Here is a 22,506-nt window from a genome sequence, read left to right as displayed (position 1 = left end):
TTTATTAAAAAAAGAAAATCAAAGAATATACAATATTTAACCACTTTCAGTCATAGCACCGCCTTTCACGATGTAATAGAACATGACACGTTCCATTAGGACTTAAAAAGGCAGTGAATCCTCACCCTAGAATCGGGATTCTGGGGTTCCCTATTCCTAACAGCATTGGCAATGCTCTACATGAGCTCAATTAACACTATACAGAGGGAAATTAACCTCTCTTAGTCCATCAGTCCCCTGCAGCGCGATCACAGGGAGCCGATGTTTTCTATGGCAACCTAAAACGGCCTTCCAGTCTGCTGTAGATCAAAGCCTAATAGACTGTGCCACTAACGGGCTGGATAATACACTGCACAACACTATACAAGCAGTGCAATGTATGTAGATAATTATCTATGCAATAAAAGTATCCTGTCTTCAAGTACCCACGTGGAACAAGTAAATATCGCAAAAACAAAAAATCTATTCAACTGTTGAAAACAAAAAGTGAATTAAAAAAATTTATTTTTTTGAATAAAAAGTTGATAAAGACAATTCATTATCGAGATGTCCATATCGTTCAGCACAATAAAACTTTATTATTTATCCCACATGGTGAACATTGCGAAAAAATGTGAACAACTATGCCGGAATTTACATTTTTGATCATCCGGCCATAAAATGACATACAATATACTTTCATTAAAAGTGTTCACTTGCAGGCAATTTCTTGTAACCATCTGGTATGATTATTGTGTTGGTTCATCAAGTAATAGTAATTATAGAATGACTTTAGAAATGTTACCATATTGAAATTATTAACAAGTGCTCTCAAATTACCATTTGGAAGGTCCTGCAGGGTCATAACGCCTACATAAACGATGTGGTTTTTTCTTCTTACGACGGAAGTGAAATTGCAAGTGTCAGCGATGATCACACATGCAGGTAGGAAAGAACTGAATCTGGTCCGTATCTTTGGTGATATGTCCATATTACTGGTAGCTGGCAAATATTTGCATAAAATGTTTTGTTCTGATTCTTAAATCATGCCTTTGAATCTTGATATAGAAATATTCAGCATTACATAGGTTGAAAAAAGACCTAGGTCCATATAGTTCAACGTTCCTCCACCAGTTCTACATTTTGTCATTGTCATTTATAAGTGACAATGTTGTGTGTACTGATGAAATCATCCAGCCCCTTTTTTTAAAAGTTATAGTGTCTGCCATTACTACCTCTTGTGGAAGGGCATTCCACAGTCTGACTGCTCTAACTGTAAAGAACCCTTTCCTATTTAGCTGCCCGAATTAGGGATGTTACATAAAATATGGATTTGTTCCAGTAAGTAGGTTAAAACGTTTTTGACGTGTAAACCGCACCACAACTTAGCGCAATTATTCATGTGACAAAACTTCTCAGAAATGTCTGTGTTTGCACTGCACTTACCAAAATGATAGAAAAACAGGCGTGGTCCATTTGGAAGGTCATGGTCTGCTTGTTACCTACAGATCTAATATAGAAGTTTTACTAGAGGAACCATTCATATTAATGAGGCTATTAGAGTCACTTTGAACTCTGTCTGGCCTCGGTTCCGGTGGTGGCATACACACAGCTGTGATCGATCACACTTTTTTGTTCTAAAAAGGCTGATATCGCTGACTCTGAAGCCAGACAGTCAAACATTGACTCCATTTGCATCAAAGTGAAATCGTTTTTTTGGGCTTTTATCTAAATCGCAATTTTTGGGGAAATTTAGACAGAAATCCTGATGTAGGTGCTCAGTGTAGCACACAGGCTACAGGCTACATGTCAACCTAACCTTATGCGGAAAGTAATCAAAACATTCTTTGTACCCCAAAATGCTACCATTAAAAATTTAAACTAATCCAGCCAGTACTGTTAGTGTTAAAGGGCTGGCGGGGTGCGAGCACGGCCCTACACTTTAAGTCAGAGTGCTTCGGGTTACCTGAGGTCATACGGTGGGAAAACGGATATGACCTCCGGAGTGACAACATTGCGGCCAGCTAGGTCCTCCTTGTCAGTGCCTGGAGAGATCGGACATGTTTTTGGTCTCTCCAAACTCAAATGTAGCGTAGCCAGGGCCATCGTGGGACCTTGTGTGTATTACGTTAGACCAGTTAGGGGCGTTCTGGGAGTTAATAAAGTGGTGAAAGAGAATTTTTTTTGTATTTTATTCCAAATAAAGGATTTTTTGGTATTTTGTGTTTATTTACTTTTCACTTATAGATTAGTAATAGGGGGGTCTCATAGACGGCTGCCATTACCAATCTAGGGCTTGGTGCCAGCTGTGTGCTGCCATTAATCCCTGATATTACCCCTATGCGACTGTATCAGGGCAATCAGGTAAAGTGCTGGGCTTGTCGCATCTAATGGATGCATCTAGTGGCTGCAGGCTGCTATTTGTAGGCTGGGGGGTGCACCCAATAAGCATTGGTCTCCCCAATCTTGGCTCTGTATCAAAATTGGGGGGGACGACACACTTTTTTTTTTTAATTATTTATTTAAATTAAAAAATAAAACAGAAAACATACCGTTCCTCCTATTTTGATACACAGCCAAGATAAGCCCACGGCTGGGGGCTGCAGCCTGTAGCCGTAGTCTTGATCTGTGCTGGGTATTATAATATGGGGGTACCCTGCGCCAAATATTTTTAATTTTTATACTACAATAGATGCACGTAGCACTTGTGATTGGAAGCGTCAGACATGCTGTCACTCAGTGTGGGTGCGCCTCTGACTGCAAGTAATCAGAGGCAACGGTGGGTGAGGAAAGCAGTGCATATGCGATGAACGTAATCTGCGGCATCGGAAGAGAATGTACTGCTTGGAAGCATTGTACAGCATGGAAAGTACAGCGCGCTTGCTCCTACATCCTTATCCCTTCTACAACCAATTTTAATCTCCAGATTCTAGTCCCCCTAGACTTGTATATGTGAACTGGAATCTGGACCAAAACCGAATTTTAAAAGTCGGATCTCTGGGAGTAGACTGTCTCGGTTATCTGCGAGTCTGCTCATCACTACTCATATGTCCTGGAAAAGTGATATGGCACCAAAGTAAAACCCAGTGCACTTCCATTTCTAATGATGCCCAAAGTGTGCCTATACCATCCACATGTTTGGCATTGCTGTAGTGGGGTGAGGTCACTTAACAAGTTATGGGTTGTGTCTCTAGAAGCACAAGCTGGGCACAATGTTTGGGCACTAACCCGGCATATTTGAAGTGGACTTGATGTCACAAAGTTAAAACTCCTCTGGAGCCAAAATGATCACTGCAATCGTAGATGAATTCATCAAGAGGTGTCATTTCCAATAAGTGGTCACATTTTGGTGGAGGGTTCTGCTATTCTGGCACTTCAGGGGCTCTGCAATGTCTCTCCCGCATACTACTCCAGCAAAATTTACACTACAAAATCTAAGCCCAGCCTTATCAAATAGTAGTTTTTGACATATGGAATACAATCACATTTGGGAAACATGCAACAAAGTCTGTTTTCAACTATTCATCTTGTGATATTGACAAATTTGCAGCTAATATAACATTTTAGTGTTAAACATGTAATTTATTTTTATTTCCATGGCACATTGTTATAAAATTCTCAAAGGACCTGTGGGATCCAAATACTCATTATACATATAGATGAATTCTTTGTGGGTTTGGTGTTTTTTGTTTTTTTTTTTTTTGTTTTTTTCAATTTTTTTTGCTATTTTGGCACATCATGGGCTCTGCCAATCTATGCAACACAAAGTCTGTGTTCCAAGAGTCAAGTAGCGCTCCTTCCCATCCAAGCCCTGTTGTCAGCATTCAGTAAAAATTGCATGACAAATTATGGGGTCCATTTTATCCTATTATGCCTTGTCAAAGTTACAAATTTGGAACTAAAATAACATTTCACTGCGGAAAAAAAGTCTGTTTTTTGGGGGATTCTATATGGTTATAACATGGTCAGCATACCCCTAGATAAATTCTTTGAGAGGTCGGATTTCCTAAATCTGGTCACTTGTGGAGTTTTCTGCTGTTTTGGTACCACAGAGGCTCTCCAATCGCGACATTGCGTCCACAATCTGTTCCGCATTCTTTCTTCTTTTCCGTGTTCTGTTATGCGCACAAATAGCAGTTTTTGACCACATATAGAATATTGCCACGTTCAAGAGGAAATTATGCATTTTCTCTTAATACCACTTTTGAAACTAAAAAAATGTGGCCTAAAGCCATGTTTTAGTGGGAAAAAATGTATTTTTTTTCATTTCTTTTAATCCACCTTTTCTTTTGAACTGTGTAGCACCTAAAGGGTTAAAGTGAACCTGTCAGGTGCAATATGCACCCAGAACCATGAGCAGTTCTGTGTGCATATTTCTAATGCCCGCCTAACTGTCCCAGCCTATAGTAGCATAGATAAAGAGATCTTTAAAAAAAGTATTTCTAAAGATCCTTTATGATATGCTAATGAGGTCAGGGGCTAGTTTCAAGAGCGTTAGTTCCTGCGCTCATTCCACCCTCTTAGCGTGTTAGCATTGCCCAGCGTCATCAGCGGTGACGCACGTACCTGTGTCTGTTGTCACCGCTTCAGATGCCGGGTTTAAGGTCAGTATGCATGATCAGAAGTCCCAGCACTTCCGGTCATGTGCATTACGAAGCCAGGTGTACACGTCCCGTTTTCAGAGAGGTCTAGTGCCCATGATCGCCCTGTGTAAGCCCTGCGTTCTGAAGCGGTGACAATGGATAGGTACGCGCTGCACCGCTGGTGATGCTGCACTGAATAGCATGTTAACATGCCCCTGTCAGCGTGCTAACATGCTAAGAGGGCGGACTGAGCGCAGGAACTAACGCCCTTATGACTAGTCCCCTCGCTCATTAGCATATCATAAAGGATCTTTAGAAATACTTTTCCTAAAGATCCCTTTATTTATGATAGTGTATACAAGGACTGCTAGGCAGGTTTTAGCAATATGTACCTTGAACTGCTCGTGGTTCTGGGTGCAGATTGCTCCTGATAGCAGTTTAGGATAATTTGATGGAATATATCAACCTACATTTACGCTAACAAAGTGCAATATATTGGGAAATAATCAATCTCAATATCATTAGAATATGTTGAAGCAATGCAGAGTTATCACCTCATAAATTGACACCTGACGTCAGATTGGTAAAATGCACCTCCGGTAATTAAGGTCAAAACTGGCTCCTCCACTAGAGGGTTAAAGGCATCAATGATTTATTCCTTCTGCAGTCAGTGAACAACCTCTGGAGCAGCAGAGGACGGCGAGTAACATCTGATTTTATTTTTATCACAGACACGCCAATGGAGTAAAAGGGAAAACCCTTATAAGTTAAAGGGGTTGTTCCCTTTCAGTAAATGAATGTCTCGGGCTTCAGGTTATGGTAGAGACACAAAATGCGCTCTACTTTCCCCAGTTCCACCGGCAAGCCTCTGCAGCTAATCCCAGTGTCTGGCATTGGCTGAAGAGCTTACGCCTCGTTGACAGTGCAGCAGCCAATCAATGCGCTCTGTAGGTGGCATTCTGCAGAGCTCAGTGATTAGCTGCTGTACTGCCAACATGTCTTTAGTGCAGCAGCCAATGACAGACAATGGTTGCATCAACGAATACTTGCTGGTGGACCCGCGCAAGGTGAGTGCAGCACGGTTTGTTTCTTTCTAATAATCTGCAGATGGCAGGGGCGTTCATTTATTGAAATGAACAGAACAACCACTCTAAGGCTATGTGCCCATGGGACTCTGTACCTGCGGATATATCCGCAGGTACAACCGCATAGAGGTATACCTGTATACAGGTATACATAGCTGCGGGATTCCAGCGAAATAGCTGCGGTAAACCTGCGGACATTCGTGCGACTTACCTGAAGAAGTCCCGGCCAATATCTCCATAGTGGAAAGGCGGGACATCCGCAGGTATTTCAACAGGAATAAGGCTATGTGCCCACGGGACTCTGTACCCACGGATTTTGCCACGGAAAACCTGCGGTTTTACCTGGATTGTCTAGATTATTCCACAGGTTTTAGTAAGTACAGACACTCCCCATGTTATCCTATGGGACATGGGGGAGTGTCTGTGTCCATGCTGTGGTATGTGCGGCTGCGGACGTCCTGCAGCCGCACGTAATTGCATGTCAATTATTCCTGCGGAAATCCCACCTCTCCACTATGAAGATAGAGGGCGAGACTTCCGCAGGTAAATCGCACGAATGTCCACAGGTTTACTGCAGCTATTTCGCTGGAATCCCACAGCAATGTATAGCTGTGGATTCCGAGGATCATCTGCAGGAAACCTGCGGATATATCCGCGGGTACATAGTCCCGTGGGCATATAGCCTAAGTGATATGCAGTTATGTGCGGCTGCGGGATATCCGCAGCATGTTCTGCAGCCGCAAATTCCGCAGCATGGACACCGTACTCCCCATGTCCCTATAAAATCCAGATAAATCCGCAGGTTTCTGCGGCAAAATCCATGGGTACAGAGTCCCGAGGCCTAAGATAGCCTAAGAGAGAATGATGCATTTTTTGTGGAATTGTTCGCCTGTTTGTTACGTATACGTACATACGTATATGTGCTGAAGATATTAATACATTTTGCCCAATTTAACGGATCAGTGTATCGCTTAAGTCTGGTGTTTGCAATACCACTCCCTATAAATGTTTCTCCTTGACTCTAGTTTTGCTTTATGAAACCCTATCTGCGTAGTTAAAAACTAAAGCCTCTTATGGGCATTTTAAAGTCTTTCTTTCGTTTAATTGAAATTACCACATTGTCAGCAGTTGCTCCACATGGATTCTGTGTAATGATGGCTCAAATGTTGAGAAAGCATTATGACATTGGATGCAAACCAGAAACCTTTGCCAAATATATTAAAAAGCAAGTACATTCTAAAAGAACACCAAGAGCGGTTTTAAAAGGTCAGCTTGCTCTTATTCTGCTTCGCTCCAAATATATCATTGCTCTTGTCATGTACAGATCTCACAGCCGGCACATACATCCATGTGTAGATCCTACAGCAGTAAAGGATATGTCAATCTACCGTTTAACCTCTTAATAACATCTGAATTGCTGAGTGCTAAAACATTATGGCTTCGCAATATTTCATGCATGTTCTTTCATTTTCTGAACCTAAATCTTATTATCCTTATTGTAAATGACTAGTGATTAGTGATCACTACCATGCTCACTACACGTAACGAGAAGTTAGATGATCATGCTTGGATGGACGCTACTCGTGTACCAAGTATAATGGAAGTCCGTGGAGGACTTCAAGCATTTTTCCCAGAAATCTTCTGGAAAAATGCTCAAGTTCCCCATTGACTTCCATTATACTCAGGTACTCAAGTTGCACCTATAAGAGTACCCAACTGCTCGTTACGTGTACTGAGCACCAGAGCATGGTAGTGCTCACTCATCACTACAAATGACATTAGAGTGCTTTTTTAAAGCACGTCCTAATTTAAGGACTTCTATGGTGAAGGAGCAATATAGACACAAATATGAAAGGAGGTTTCATTCATCAGCTTACATAAACATATTCATTTTGTGAAACCAAAGCTATTAGAGTTGGCACGCTTTGATTCACAGGGTTAAGGTCTGACAGCCACAACTTTAATCTATGGCCGCTAAACAAGAGCCCTAAGAACAGCCTCCTGGTATCCATGGCAACTCTGTTGATTAGCCAGCATGGGATATGTGATATTGCGCCAGTCCAGCTAATCAAAAGAATAGCCACGTTTGCCGGAGGTAGGAGGTGGTTCTCAGGGCTTGCGTCTAGTGGTCAGAGATTACTGATGCAAGTCGCACCAACTCTACCATGGGGTACGTGCCCATGAGCCATACATATTGCGTCCTGGACACAGAATGTCCTCTCCTGCAAGGCCACAAGTGCTGTGCCCATGATACGGCAGCTGCCTGTGCCCACAAACAGGGTACAGGAAACTGCGTACTTTCTTTCTGTTTTCTCTGTGGAGAATACTTGCGGTTCTGCTGCATAAATTGACACGCTGTGTCTTGGGAAGCTGCACTGCATGTCAGTTTATGCTGCTGCATGGGATTTCAATAAGACCTATCCACTGTGCTTGTACTGTAGAACACAGCATTTGCAACACAGCAAAAACACACTGTGTCCAAAATGCTGTGAACACTAATCGTGGGCATGCAGCCTTATATGTATATTAGTGGATCAAAATTAATTTTGTAATATTAATATTGTGGAGTGATCTGAAATATTTTATTTTACTCCTAAATCTCTCTCAAGTTCTAATCGATTTTTCTTCCTAATATAATTTCATTAAAGATTCCCTATCCTACCCTGACTACTATATTTATCTGCTTTATTTTTTTCTACTACTTTGTGTATAATGACGCTTCGTTTGAGAATGCCCCAATCATCACAGGGGTCAGACACTGATCACTGCTGCCGCCTCTGTCCCAACTTTGTAACAAAGCATCATCAGTGACCTTTATTTTAAGGGATGGGCTAGTCCTTGCTCTACTGAGCATACGTCTATGGTCAATTCCGATGAATGCTAAGGAGAATCTTGTCAATAATAAAGAACTCTCTCGCCGGCTGTGATCAGAGGTGACGAACCGGCAACAGAGCACACGGTCATTGCACATTGTTAGTAAAGAACGAGCGAGCAGAGGCCAGCTCTGCACAACAAAAGTGACATCAATTACAGGGACTATCCCAGCATCGAAACATAGATCACTGAAGAGTCTTCGTTTCAGGGTAGGGACAGAGAGTGCAGCAGTGCATGCATTGGGGATTTTCAAGCGAAGCGTCGTCAATGAAGAAGTAGTAGAAAAAAAGCTGTTACTGTATAATAGTAAGGGAAGAAGAGGGAATTTTTAATTCATTTTTAATTTAAAGTATATTAGAAAAAAAGATTAGATTATGACAGACAGATTTTGGCGTAAAATAAAATTTAGTTTTGAAGCACCCTTCTAATGCTATTTTTGCAGTGGAGATATGGCCAGCAGATGGTACTGAAGTGTACAGTGTGTGCCCCCTAGTGGCTTTAAAATTTCAAACCTATTCTAAAATTACATATTAAGGCAAACATTTCATTTGGAAAACATTTTAGATACCAAGAAAGGAAACATTTGACAATTTTTAGAATATAACATTCTCTCAAGATTTTCCTATTTTATTATGATGATATGCCCTGATTGTTAAGCCTTTCTATTTTATCATTCAATTCTTGTTTATTGTGTTGTAATTTTAAGATAGACTTTTAGGTTATAGTGTGATTTTATAAATGTGTTTTTAGACATATCTCCCAGCTATTGTTTAGCAAGTGCACCATAAAACAAATGACAAGATAAGGACTAATATGATTGTGGCCCCTTATATATAATACAGCTGTTGAAGTACCGTAGCTATGAGACTGACCGTAAACAGTCAAGGTGAAAAGTGTTGTCACCTTTTGAAATTGTTCCAGAAAATGAAGTATTTTCCTTTCGCCACGACAGCACCCACGAGAGAGCGATCCGCCCCCTTCAGGACAGGAAACCTACAGATAAAAAGGGGCGGTCCCCCTCCCTCATCAGTTGGTTTCCTGTCCTGAATGGATCGGAACCTACCATACCTGGGTCTAGTGGAGTCCGTGCGGTCTCTAGGGGAACGGCGGAGCTCAGGATTCCAGAAGCACGGTCGGTGGAGCTCCCCTCGTGGACTCCATCCTCCGGTGCATCTCGTCCTCTTTCCCTTGGTCTGGCCTTGTCCTCCTGGGAAATGACGCCTGCAGGACCGCGCTGGTGAGTATGCTGTTCGCGGTGGGCCGGTGGCTCTCCCTGTGCTGACGCGGTTCCTGCTTCTTCCGGGTTGCGGACCGCGTGTGCACGAGGGGGGGCGTGTCCGGGGACTGCCGCGTCAGCACGCGCGCGAACTACTGCAGGGACCCGGAAGTGGACGGACACTTCTGGAGGAACGGATGGCTTGGAGACTCGTGGATTCCTCCTGACGTGCATGAGCTGTTGACCGGTGAGTTGCTGTGTGCGATGAGTCCGGCGCTCCCCCTGCACCACGTGCTTGCAGTAACGTGTACGCGCGCGCGGGGGGGGGGGGGGCACGTGTCCGGGACTTGCTGCATCAGCGCTCGTTGCTACGGCGGTGAGCCGGAACTGCAGGAGCGGTTGGAGGAGGGCGCAGTTTAAAAGGGGGGGCTTCCTTTCTAATAGAAGTTGCTCAGCTTCTACACAATCGAGTGATGGGAAGTCCCCGCGCCTCCCCATCCCGGGACCCTTCTCCGTCCAGGGATGCTGGACATAAAGACTCCAGTGACACCAGGAGTTCCACGGGTCGTAAGAGGAAGGAGGACCGTGCATCCTCTAAGGACCGCCTGACAAAGCATTCGTCTCCACCTCCAAAGCCGGTATCCGTTCTTTTCCTGATATGGGTGAGTGAACTTCGTGAATGTTGCCCTATACTGATGTTCCCTTCCGGTTCTGTTCCAGGCCCCTAAGAAAAGCACCGCTAAAGCTAATAAGGAATGCCCCCTGTGTGCCTGCCCCCTCCTTAAAGACTATATACAAAGACTTTGTAGGCCCTGTATCCAAGCTATACGGGGGGAGGCTTCGGCCTCTACTACCCCCCCTCCGGACCTCAGGGAACTAATCCGTAAAGAGATTCAGACTTCTCTTCAGTCACTTCAAGGGTCTAAGAAATCCAAGAAAACTCACCGCCAGCATGATTCCCCCCCGTCTTCTGACTCAGCTGAAAGCCAGAGTGATTCTTCTTCAGCCTCTTCCTCATCCTCTTCTGACGAGGCTGGAAAAGCATGTTTTTCCTTAGATGGGATGGACGCGTTGGTGAAGGCCGTTCGATCAACCATGGGTGTTGCAGAAGAAAAAACCCCCAAATCAGCTGATCATACCTTATTTGCTGGTCTCACTCAGAAGAAACGGAAGTCTTTTCCTGTGAATGAGGCCCTTAAAACCCTTGTTCGCAAGGAATGGCAGAAACAGGATCATCGCGGTTTTCTCCCGTCTTCTTCAAAACGAAGATACCCCTTTGATGATGCGGAATGGTGCAAGGTACCAAAGGTGGATGTGGCCGTGGCAAAATCCTCCAAAAAATCAGCACTGCCTTTCGAGGATATGGGATTTCTGCGAGACCCTCTAGACCGTAAAGCAGATGCCTTCCTGCGAAAAACCTGGGAAGCCTCTGCAGGGGCGCTGAAACCCGCCATTGCTGCCACATGTACAGCCAGGTCACTTTTAGTCTGGCTAGATCACTTAGACAAGCAGCTTAAGTCAGGCACCTCCAGGGATAAGATTGTTTCCTCGCTACCCTTACTCAAAGACGCAGCTAATTACCTGGCAGATGCTTCTGCTGACTCTGTCCGCCTGGCAGCTCGAGCGGCAGGGTCTTCTAATGCAGCCCGGAGAGCCCTCTGGCTAAAATCGTGGAAAGGGGACACATCCTCAAAATCGAGACTGTGTGCACTTCCCTGTGAGGGTGAGTTCCTCTTTGGTCCTCAGTTGGATGACATACTCACCAAGGCTGGTGATAGTAAAAAAGGGTTCCGTAATGCATTTGCTCCTCCTTCTAGGCTCCCGTATCGCAAACGTCGTTTCCAGCCCACCCGGCCTGACCGCAGGGATAGATCGGACAACCCAGCCTCTGGGTCCAAGGGGGCCCTGTTCGGAAACCCTTCCTTCCGTAGGAAGTTCCCTAAACAATGATGGGGGTTTTCCGGTGGGAGGCAGACTCCGTTTTTTTGCGGCCATTTGGAAAACCATCACTTCCAGCTCCTTTATACTGGATTTGCTGGTGGTCTCCGGCTGGAATTCACCTCCCTCCCTCCTCAATTGTTTTGTCTTACACCCACTAGGAGGTCGGAGGGTCAACATAGCGCACTGGTGTCGGCAGTCCTCACTCTCGTAGAAAAGCAGGTTCTTACGCCAGTCCCATTACATGAGAGGGGCCGAGGGTTTTACTCCCCCCTTTTCTTAGTACCAAAGCCCGATGGCTCGTTTAGGACCATAATTAATCTAAAAAAGCTTAATCTCTTTCTAAAATACCGGCCTTTTAAAATGGAATCCCTCCTGACCACTATAAAATTGCTCTACCCCAATTGTTACATGCCGGTCCTTGACCTCAAAGATGCGTATTACCACGTCCCGGTTCACCCACATTATCAGCAGTACTTCCGGGTAGCACTCTCCATTCACGGCTCTGTTCACCATTTCCAATTTACGGCCATGCCCTTCGGCGTTTCGCTCGCCCCACGGATTTTCACTAAGGTCATGGCGGAGGTCACTGCTCACCTTCGCGAGCAACAGACTTTCATAATCCCTTATCTGGATGACCTACTGGTTGTGGGTAACACGGCGGCACAATGTTCTCTCCGTCTCCATCATGCTATGTCGACTCTGGGCCGTCTCGGGTGGCTTTTGAATATACAAAAATCTAGACTCACGCCCTCCACTTTTCAGTCTTTCCTAGGCATGCTCCTGGATTCCCGTCAACAGCGTTGTTTTCTCCCATCGGACAAAGTGGCCAAAATCCAGAGGATTGTACGACGCGCACAGAATCACAGATCACTCTCTCTCCGGTCCGCCATGTCTCTGTTGGGGTCCCTGACTTCCTGTATCCCCGCTGTCCAGTGGGCCCAACTTCACTCCAGGCAGCTACAGTGGGAGGTTCTGGCAGCTGCGAGATCCCATCCAGGGTCCCTCGAGCGTCCTCTAATCTTGACAGACACTGCACGTGCGTCCCTGACTTGGTGGCTACTGGAAGAGAACTTAACCAAGGGGAAGGAATGGCATGTTCACCCCACCAGTGTCCTCACAACGGACGCCAGTCCCTGGGGGTGGGGGGCTCACCTGGGGGACTCTATGACCCAAGGTCTTTGGTCCATGCAAGAGTCGACTGCGTCATCCAACCGGAAAGAACTCATGGCGGTCAGTCAAGCCCTGATGTCCTTTCTTCACCTCCTCAGGGGCACCCATGTACGGCTTTGTACGGACAATCAAACGGTAGTCGCATACATCAACCGCCAAGGGGGGACGAGGTTGTCTTCCCTCATGTCCACGGCGGTTCACCTATTGGAACTCGCCGAGACTCATCTATTGTCCCTCTCTGCGGTACACATCCGAGGGGTGGACAATGTCAAAGCGGATTTCCTCAGCCGTCACACTCTCTGTCAGGGAGAATGGGTCTTACATCGGGAAGTTTTTGCTCAAATCGTGCAGTACTTCGGCCTCCCGGTTATAGACTTGTTTGCTACCAGAGACAACAGGCAGTTGAAACAGTTTGGATCCCTGAACAGGGCAGATCAGCCGACAGTCCTGGATGCCCTTCAGGTTCCCTGGCAGCACAGCCTTCCTTATGCCTTTCCTCCCATGATTCTTCTGCCAACAGTCCTTCGGAAGATCAGGGAAGATCAAGCTCGCATTCTCCTTATCACTCTCTTCTGGCCCAGGCGTCCCTGGTTCTCCCTCCTGAGACATATGTCAGTGACTGACCCCTGGGTTCTCCCATCCCGGCCGGATCTCCTGTCACAAGGTCCTTTCCTGCATCCACGCGTCAAGGGACTCCACTTGACGGCATGGAATTTGAAAGGGCGTTACTAGACTCCCGGGGGTTTTCCAGTCGCCTTGTAGATACCCTGCTGCAGAGTAGGAAGCCGGTGACCACCCGTCAGTATGGTCGAGTATGGAAACGGTTCCTTGCCTCCTTCCCTGATGCCTCACCTTCTGTGGTCCCGATCCCCTCTATTCTGGAGTTTCTCCAGTCTGGGCGGGATCTGGGTCTGTCAGTCAGTACCCTTAAAGTGCATGTGTCTGCTCTGGGCGCCCTCTACAATTCAAATATAGCTGGTAATAGGTGGGTAATATGTTTCATCAAGGCGTGTGACCGAGGTCAGCCGATCCGTCTCACCTGCCCGCCCCCCTGGGATCTCACTCTCGTTCTGGATGCCCTAACCCGTCCACCCTTTGAACCGCTCGCCTCGGCATCTGACAAATTGCTGTCCTTTAAAACCTGCCTCTTAGTCGCACTCACTTCTGCCCGTCGTGTTAGCGATCTTCAGGCTCTTTCCGTGGATCCTCCCTTCCTTAGGATTTTTCCAGATCATATTGTTCTCAAAACGGACCCGGCTTATTTGCCTAAAGTAGCTTCACAGTTCCACCGGAGTGCAGAAATCGTCCTTCCTTCCTTCTTTCCTGTCCCTACCACACCAGAAGAATGCCGGTTTCACACACTAGACGTCAGGGAAACTATTCTAGCATATATATCTCGGACAGCCCCTTGGCGACAGGATAGGGCTTTGTTTATTGCCTTTCAGGGTTCCAGACGTGGTCGTCAGGTGACGAAGCAGTCCTTGGCCCGATGGATGCGGGATGCCATTTCTGTTGCATATGAGTTGAAGCATGAGTCTCTTCCATCCCCTGTACAGGCTCACTCTACTAGGGCGATGGCTTCCTCTTGGGCTGCCATGGCGGATGTCTCCATTGACAGTATTTGTAAGGCTGCCACCTGGTCCTCTCCTTCTACTTTTTACAAACACTACCGGCTGGACCTTTCTTCCTCCTCAGACCTTGCTTTTGGGAGATCAGTCCTTCAGATGGTTGTCCCTCCCTAAGTGTGTTCTCTCTCCAAATCTCTCGTGGGTGCTGTCGTGGCGAAAGGAAAAGACTATATTACTTACCGGTAATGGGATTTTCCAGAGTCCACGACAGCACCCTTTACACCCCTACCCTTTTGCTTTTTCACCCTTTGGGTTTGTTTGTTCTCTTTTTCTTACCTTATTACTAATTCGTGGCGGTTCCTCTCCATTTCTCTGAAACTAACTGATGAGGGAGGGGGACCGCCCCTTTTTATCTGTAGGTTTCCTGTCCTGAAGGGGGCGGATCCCTCTCTCGTGGGTGCTGTCGTGGACTCTGGAAAATCCCATTACCGGTAAGTAATATAGTCTTTCTCCCAGAAAATCATTGCAATTACACGTTTTGTCATACACGTTTATTTCTTTTGTATATATTGAAACACTAAAATCAGAGTGGGAAAAAAAGATAAATTGGACATATTACTCAAAACCCCAAAAATGGGCCTTACAGAATTGTTGATGCCTTTCCAAAATTTTGGGTAAAACCTTGTTTCAAGCTTGTGATGCTGGTTCAAACTCACCTGTGGGAAGTGACAGGTGTGAGTAATATGAAAATTTGTCCCGGGGCGTATGGATGGTACAGGTGGGGGACCCTGTGATGTTCTTTATCTTGACGGTAGACTTAAAGGTAGTCAGGGATGAGCCTCCAGTGTGGCCCTGTCTCACGGGGAGTATGGATGGTACAGGGGCTCCTAGGCTGACCCTAGGAGTGAGGACCCTGTGCTGTCCCTTTTCTCGACGGTAGACTTGAAGGTAGTCCGGCTCAAGCCTTCAGAGTGGCTCTGTCTCCTGTCTGGCCCTGACCTGATATCCCCACACCCCCAACCCAGGGCTGGGTAGGACACAAAGTAATACACCTCCCTCCCACAAGAAAAAGGGGTAAAACTGAAATTCACTCACACCGCAAATAACCACGGAGAAAAGATAAGAGGGAATAAACCAAAGGGGAAGGGGAAAGTCACACCAGGGAGCTATCATACAGCGCAGACAACAAATCGCTGGTCAACAAATGGAGGATCACCATGGACACCGGAATATCGTGACTGCAAGTAGAAACGATCAGCAGTCTCTTACTACACTCTCCAGCCTTAAAGGGAACCAATCACCAGGATTTTCGTATATAACCTAAAGCCAGTGCTATACTGGTACTATCAGGCTGATTCTTTTCATACCTGTAGTGGGCAGCTCGCATGTTAAGGTTTTGAAATCCAAGAAAGTAACCTTTATAAAATCAGCAGCTTGTTGAGTGACAGTTGCACTGGAGCAGATAATATATTCATAGTTATCCCCTCCCTCTGAATTAGCTTAAGTATTATACAAATGATTCACTTTGTCTGTGGAAGGACCTGTGTGAGGTCATACCCATGTGACCAGAAGGGGCGAGGCCTCAGCTACCAAACCTGGATACCAGATCACATGGGTATGACCTCACACAGGTCCTTCCACAGACAAAGTGAATAGTTTGTATAATGCTTATGCTAATTCTAACAAGGGGAGGGGATAACTATGAATATATGATCTGCTCCAGTGCAACTGTCACTCAAAAAGCTGCTCATTTTATAAAGTTTACTTTTTTAGATTTCAAAACCTATCCTTCCAAGCTGACCACTACAGGTATGTATAGAATCAGCCTGATAGCGCCAGTATAGCACTGGCTTTAGGTTATATACCAAAATCCTGGTGATTGGTTCCCTTTAAATAGGAGGAGACCAGCTGAGGAAAGTAATCAGCAACCTGGCTCTCAGAAGAGTAGCACACTGCTCCAAAAAATATTAACTCCTGTACAGCTGGAAGCAGTGAAACAACTTAGCAGACAGCGTAAAAGTAATCCGCTTGTGCGTATCTGGAAAGCACATGACAAAATCATACTTGAAACCAGATAAAAAGGGGAGAAGTTGGCTCAATCTTTGCATGTGTGTGCCACACTAAGCATGGAGAACAGAAAGAGGAGAGGATCACTTTCTGAGGACTTGAGAACCAAAATTGTTATAAAATATCAACAATCTCAAGGTTGTTACAAGTTCATTTCCAGAGATCTTGATGTTCCTTTGTCCACGGTGCACAACATAATCAAGAAGTTAACCCATGGTACTGTAGGAGATTTTTAATGCTATTGTAGCTAAAAATACAGACACACAAAGTGCCTAAGTTATTAAAGTGCACATAATCGTGCATATGATGCAAAAATGGAATAAAGTATTCCACTCATATCCCATCCTTCATGGACATTTAGGTGGAATATAGTAAATGATACTTTAATAGGGCCCCGAATTTCCAAATTAGTCCAAAGAATTAGGACAAGGTAGTGGAGCCCTATATATTATATATAACATGATTTATATCACCACACTAATAAAGTGCAGTCACATCCGTTCTAGGTCATATTCACAGCTGTACTCAACTGCACATACACCCCTAATCAGGGAAAGATACATCTGTTACAACAACTATACCGTTGACCCATATCAAGCTTTTAGATTAGTAGCTAATCCCTCAATATCACGGTAGTGACATTACAAGCATACGTAGCACAGTGGTGGTATACGAGTACATGAGTATAAATCATAGTGGTGATATTAATAAAGTAAATGAAACAATCTCCCCATCAGTAAACGTTTCATATCGTAGGGTCACTTAAATGGTAATCACAGCGTCTGTTCACCTCCAGGTACAGAGCTTTATCCCTGAGGTGCGTAAAAACTGACCCCTGTGATACCCAGACTTGTGCCCTAATAAGGACAGTCCACAGCTGACCCTAAAAATCATACAGCCCTACACATCCCTATTCGCTTCCCAGGGCTAACGTTCAGGCATCAAAGCCTGTGTTAAAACCTAGGTGTTCATTCATAGGGGCTCTCACAGGGGTCCGTTTTTGCGCACCCTGCACAACATTTTACTTACCAGCCAATGACATACAGGTACATCATGGTGATCGTGCAGGGCACATTAGCTTAAGTGATAGCTGAGCTTCCTCTGTCACAGCCAGGGAAAGTGACCGTGACGCCCCTGGCCATTTAACCCCCTAAATGCCATGATTAATAGTGAGCACAGCATTTAGATGGCTGGGAGAAGGAACTTGCTCCCTCTCCCATCGGATTAGAACTCCTTTGACATAAGGTAGACCTGATTATTGCCATGGCCACCGGAGGTCAAATGATGACCTTCAGGATTGCTGCCTATGGTGGCCTGATAGAACGCCTGCTAGACCATGCTCCTGGCACTGTCTATCAGTCTAACACTGACCAGTTAAAATAATACATTTTATTTTTGTTTTTAAATAAATATAAAAAATACACATATTTGGTATTGCCGTGTTCAGAACAACCTAATCTAAAATAAGCCGTTCAGTCAACACAATTTAAAAAATACGTAAAAAATGTAGGAAAAAACCTTTTCATCAAGCAGCCCACAAAATGCAGAATTACGCTCTGTGCGCATGCTACGTTTTTTGGTGCAGTTTGTTGGCAAAACTGCATGTTTTTTCTTCTCTCAACAAAGTCTAAGAGAATTCAGAAATGCTGTGCACACATTGCTTCTTTTTTCTTTGCAGTTTTGGGTACAGAAAAATAAGCAGCATGTAAATTCTTTGTGCGTTTGTCCTGCGTTTTGAGCTCTTTCTGATTTGATTTTACTAATAGTGATGGGCAGACTGACATCTGCGGGTTCAAAAGTACCCTAGTGACGGGCCTAGAGTTCTTAGGGTACTTTGGGTATTAATGTACTCAGTCAATTAAAGGAGAAATAAACTCTACAGCATGCGCGCTCTACTTATCGAGTCTCTGGCACAGCTGTAACTGCTCCTGTGGACTCTCATTCTACTTCCATGGCCGCTCATTAGCCTCATCCATATCCACTGCTTTCTCCACCCACCGGCGTCTGTGATTGATTGTAGTCAGATGCGCCCCCAGCCCGTGTGACAGCATCTGACCACTTGCGATCACAGACCCGATCTGCGGGTCTATACCATGCTGCAAAACTAAAATAAAAAAAGCCGTAGGGTCCCTCCATGTTATCATACCCAGCATAGATAAAGCATACGGCCACAGGCTGCAGCCCCCAGCCATGTGCTTATCTTGGCTGTGTATCAAAATAAGAGGAATTGCATGCAGCTATTTTTTATTTTTTTTTTTAAATATAGGTAATGGGTCAGACAATCCTGGGCGGTTACAGGCTGCAATTTTTAGGCTGGGAAAGCCAAAAAAACATAGGTCTCCCTCAGGGCTGTGGAGTCGGTATAAAATGCTCCGACTCCTAAAATATATAATAAATTGGGGACAGTAGTGCAATGCAGAATGTGCTGAATATTTTTTCATAGGAATTTGGGAAAGTTATGAAATGTCCTATAAATGGCTGTTCTATTCCTGATCTAAGGCTACATTCACACACAGCGTTTTTGCTGCGATTTTTGAGGATACGTTTTTCAGCTGCAAAAGTAATCAGCTTTTCAAAAAACAGCATCACCTGAAAGGTTTCTGAGCTCATAGATAATGCTTTCAATAGCACAAGCAGATTAGAAAAACACCACAAACTGACGTGCTCATTCTCTGAGAGAATGTTTTTGAGCACAAAAATGGATCGGCACAAAACAATGTGTCTGAATGTCATGTCTTGAAACCCATTGCCTTTGCTGGGATGCCCAGAGTCGCTGCATTTCACTGAATTATTTTGCCATTAATGTTGTGACAAGAAAGAAATTATTATTAAGACACTGGCAGTAAAAGATAGTAAATCACACCGGCCAGTTTCTCCAGGCCTTAGTGGAAAAATTTCTGCAAGATTAGGAACGCAAAAAAGAACAGGTTGCTATTGTAACGAACAATGCTTCAAACATAAGTACAATTAAACTGATGAGTGAGAGTAATGAACAACATCTAGAAGAAAATTTAGGATTCAGTATGTGTGAGATGGAAGGCCACAGTGCTGTTCATGTAACTGAGGAACAAACAGATATTACAACAGAAGAACAGCAAAATGATTAGATGATCTTGTTGAAGCTGGTTCAAAACTCTCATATTCATCACATGCGCTGTGTTGTGCACACGCTGCAGCTGGCAATAAGAGAGAGTCTGCAAGAGGGACCGCGATTTCACACATCCGGTTTTTCGCCGGTTTGGCGGATGCGGCGCACTCCAGTACAGTGTATACAGTACAGTGGCAGCGCGACAAACGCTGGTCACATGCTGTTATGTGTCCTGGAAGTTGCGGTGCTGCCACTGTACTGTATCGTACTGTACTGGCGTGCGCCACATCCACCAAACCGGCAAAAAGCCAGATGTGTGAAAGTGGGCGAACATGCTGGAAATCTGATTGGAAAAGTGAGGAAATTGGTTATTGCCGCCCAAACCCCTAAAATTGATTCCATCTTGAAGAGACGTGCTGGGAAAGGGGCAATTGTTGATCAAGCCACTCGGTGAGGCAGCACTTATTTAATGACTGAGCGATTGTTTGAACTAATATCATTTCTTATAGATATGGTGAACCCTCAAGTAGCCTTAAATGAAGGTCAATGGACACAAGTAGCTGAATTGAAGGAATTCCTTAATCACCCATTTACCATGACTAAAAAATTACAAGCTGAGGATTTAACTCCTGGCATTTTCATAAGGGAGTGGAAAAACTTGCTATTTTGCCTGTCCCAAAGAGGAGGTTTAATTGCAGATGGCATTTCTGCTTCAATGAAACGGAGAGACACAGCTATTGGAAAATAAAATTCTTCTGGCAGCTGTTTATGTGGCCCCAAGTCATCGTATACTGCTTGATGATCAACAGCTTACTAAAGGAAAGGGAGCTTTGAGAGAGGTAGCAGTTAAGATAAGCAGCTACAGGACTGCCAGGCGCAAGAGGACTTTGGGCCTGACAGTGCTACTGCTGCCATATCTTCATCCTCATCAGATGAGGAGTTTAACTTTGACAAGTATTTGGATGACATGGAGCAGGCAAAGCGTTGCCGCAAGGAAAAAGAATTCACTCCGTCTCCTATAGCAGCAGATTGACCAGATTTCAGTAAAATTTTTCACTTTCTCTCAAAGAAAAAGAAAATTTCAACCATTCATGAAAAACTGACTGTGCATGAGGCAATTCCTTTATACCCGGAAATTGTTAGAGATGTTGCCCATGTGGTTACAGCTTTGCCTCCAACCCAAGTTAGTGTAGAGAGGCTCATCTCTAGCCTTAAAATTATTAGGTCAGATTTGAGGTAATCTGCGAAGGAGGATCTGATGGAAGCAATTCTATTTCCTAGAACAAATTCATAGACTGCATAAATGTTACTTAGTATGTTTTTGTTGAAAACTGTTTTTTGCCACTTACATAATTACATATTGTTTTTTATATATATATATATATACACACACACAGTGTATATATAACACTATGTAATGTAATACACTATGTAAGTGGCAAAAAAGTTTTCAACAGAAACATAAATAATAAAATTTTAGTATATTGCTTATATTTAAGTGAAAAATGTATTGTAGTACAATGTGAACATCAGACATTTAATAATTTTTATGATACAATAATCAAGATATTTGGATAGAACATAAAATATATTTATTGGAATACAACTTTAGAACACAAACTGTAAATATGTAATACAATATATATTACATATTTACAATTTATTACAAGGCTAGAATTGGGCAGATTAAACTTTGCGAAGGACGTATGAATCAAGCCGCATACAAGGTCATCCTGGAAAAAGTTACTTCCTTCTGCTCAGGCAATGTTTCCCAACTCTGGGGACTGTTTTGTCCAGCAGGACAATGCACCATGCCACACAGCTGGGACAATCAATGTGTGGATGTAGGACCACCACATCAAAACCCTGTCTTGGCCAGCCCAATTTCCAGACCTGAACCCCATTGAAAACCTCTAGAATGTAATCAAAAGGAAGATGGATATTCACTGTACCTTTTTAAAGTTGTTCCCAGTGACATGGAATTGGCATGCTCAGGAAAAAATTATACAAAAAACGGTGTGGTCAATTTGTTTCTTATTAGCCTTTATAAAAATGAAAAACTTGGGGCTAAAACAATATTTTAGTGAAAAAAAAAAATATTTTTTCTTTACCGCCAATTGGTAAAAAAACAAAAATAGTGACACTTGCGACATCAATATGATCACTGCATGCTTAAATTAATTCATTGAGGGGTGCAGTTTGTAAAATGGCATCACTTATGGGGGAATCTGCTTTTATGGCATAGCAAGGGCTCTGCCCATGTGACATGACACCCATAAACCATTGCAACTAAATCTGCATTCCAATATGACGCTCCTTCTCTTCTGAGCTTTACACTGTGCCTCAAAAGGTAGTTTTCAACCACATATGGGGTATCGGGAAACTCGGTAGAAATTGTGTAAGAAACTGTAGAGCCTGTTTTCTCCTATTACCCTTTTTGAAAATGGAAAACGTTTGGGCCAAAGCAACATTTTAGTGGGAAAAAAATGGTAATTTTTTATTTTTACAGTCCAATGTTAAACAATTCTGTGTATCACCTGAGAATTAAAATTACTCACTCCACACCTAGATAAAGTCCCTAAGAGGTGTAGTTTCCAGAATGGGTTCACTTGTGTGGGGGAGGGGGTTTCCTGCTGTTTTTGCATGGTGGGGATCTTCAAATGGGACATGGTGTCCGCAATCTATTTCAGCTAAAATAGCACTCCTTCCCTTTCAAGCTCTGCCATGCGCCTAAACACTAGTTTTTGACCAAATGTGGAATATCTATGTTCTAAGTAGGAAATTGAAACACACATTATATGGTTTATATTCTCTTGTTACCTTTTGTGAAAATTAAAAATTAAAGCAACTTTTTTGTGTTAAAAATGTAGTTTTTTCATGTTCACAATTCAACATTATAAAATTCATTGATCCGTCTTATACTGTGCACTGACGA

At 44.0% G+C, this 22,506-nt stretch overlaps 1 protein-coding gene across 2 annotated transcripts in view; it reads left to right on the top strand.

The window, feature by feature from the left end:
* The window catches only part of NUP37 (nucleoporin 37), an 81,952-nt gene that overhangs the window by 33,089 nt on the left and 26,357 nt on the right, over positions 1-22,506 (top strand). For both annotated transcript variants that reach the window (XM_075344712.1, XM_075344713.1), the window contains exon 5: positions 830-924. In XM_075344712.1, the coding sequence (XP_075200827.1) occupies positions 830-924 (95 nt within the window). The remainder of the gene's footprint in view (positions 1-829; positions 925-22,506) is intronic.

The sequence above is a fragment of the Anomaloglossus baeobatrachus genome, chromosome 4 (assembly GCF_048569485.1).
Source record: "Anomaloglossus baeobatrachus isolate aAnoBae1 chromosome 4, aAnoBae1.hap1, whole genome shotgun sequence".
Classification (NCBI taxonomy): domain Eukaryota; kingdom Metazoa; phylum Chordata; class Amphibia; order Anura; family Aromobatidae; genus Anomaloglossus; species Anomaloglossus baeobatrachus.
This window is presented reverse-complemented; position numbering and strand designations above follow the sequence as displayed.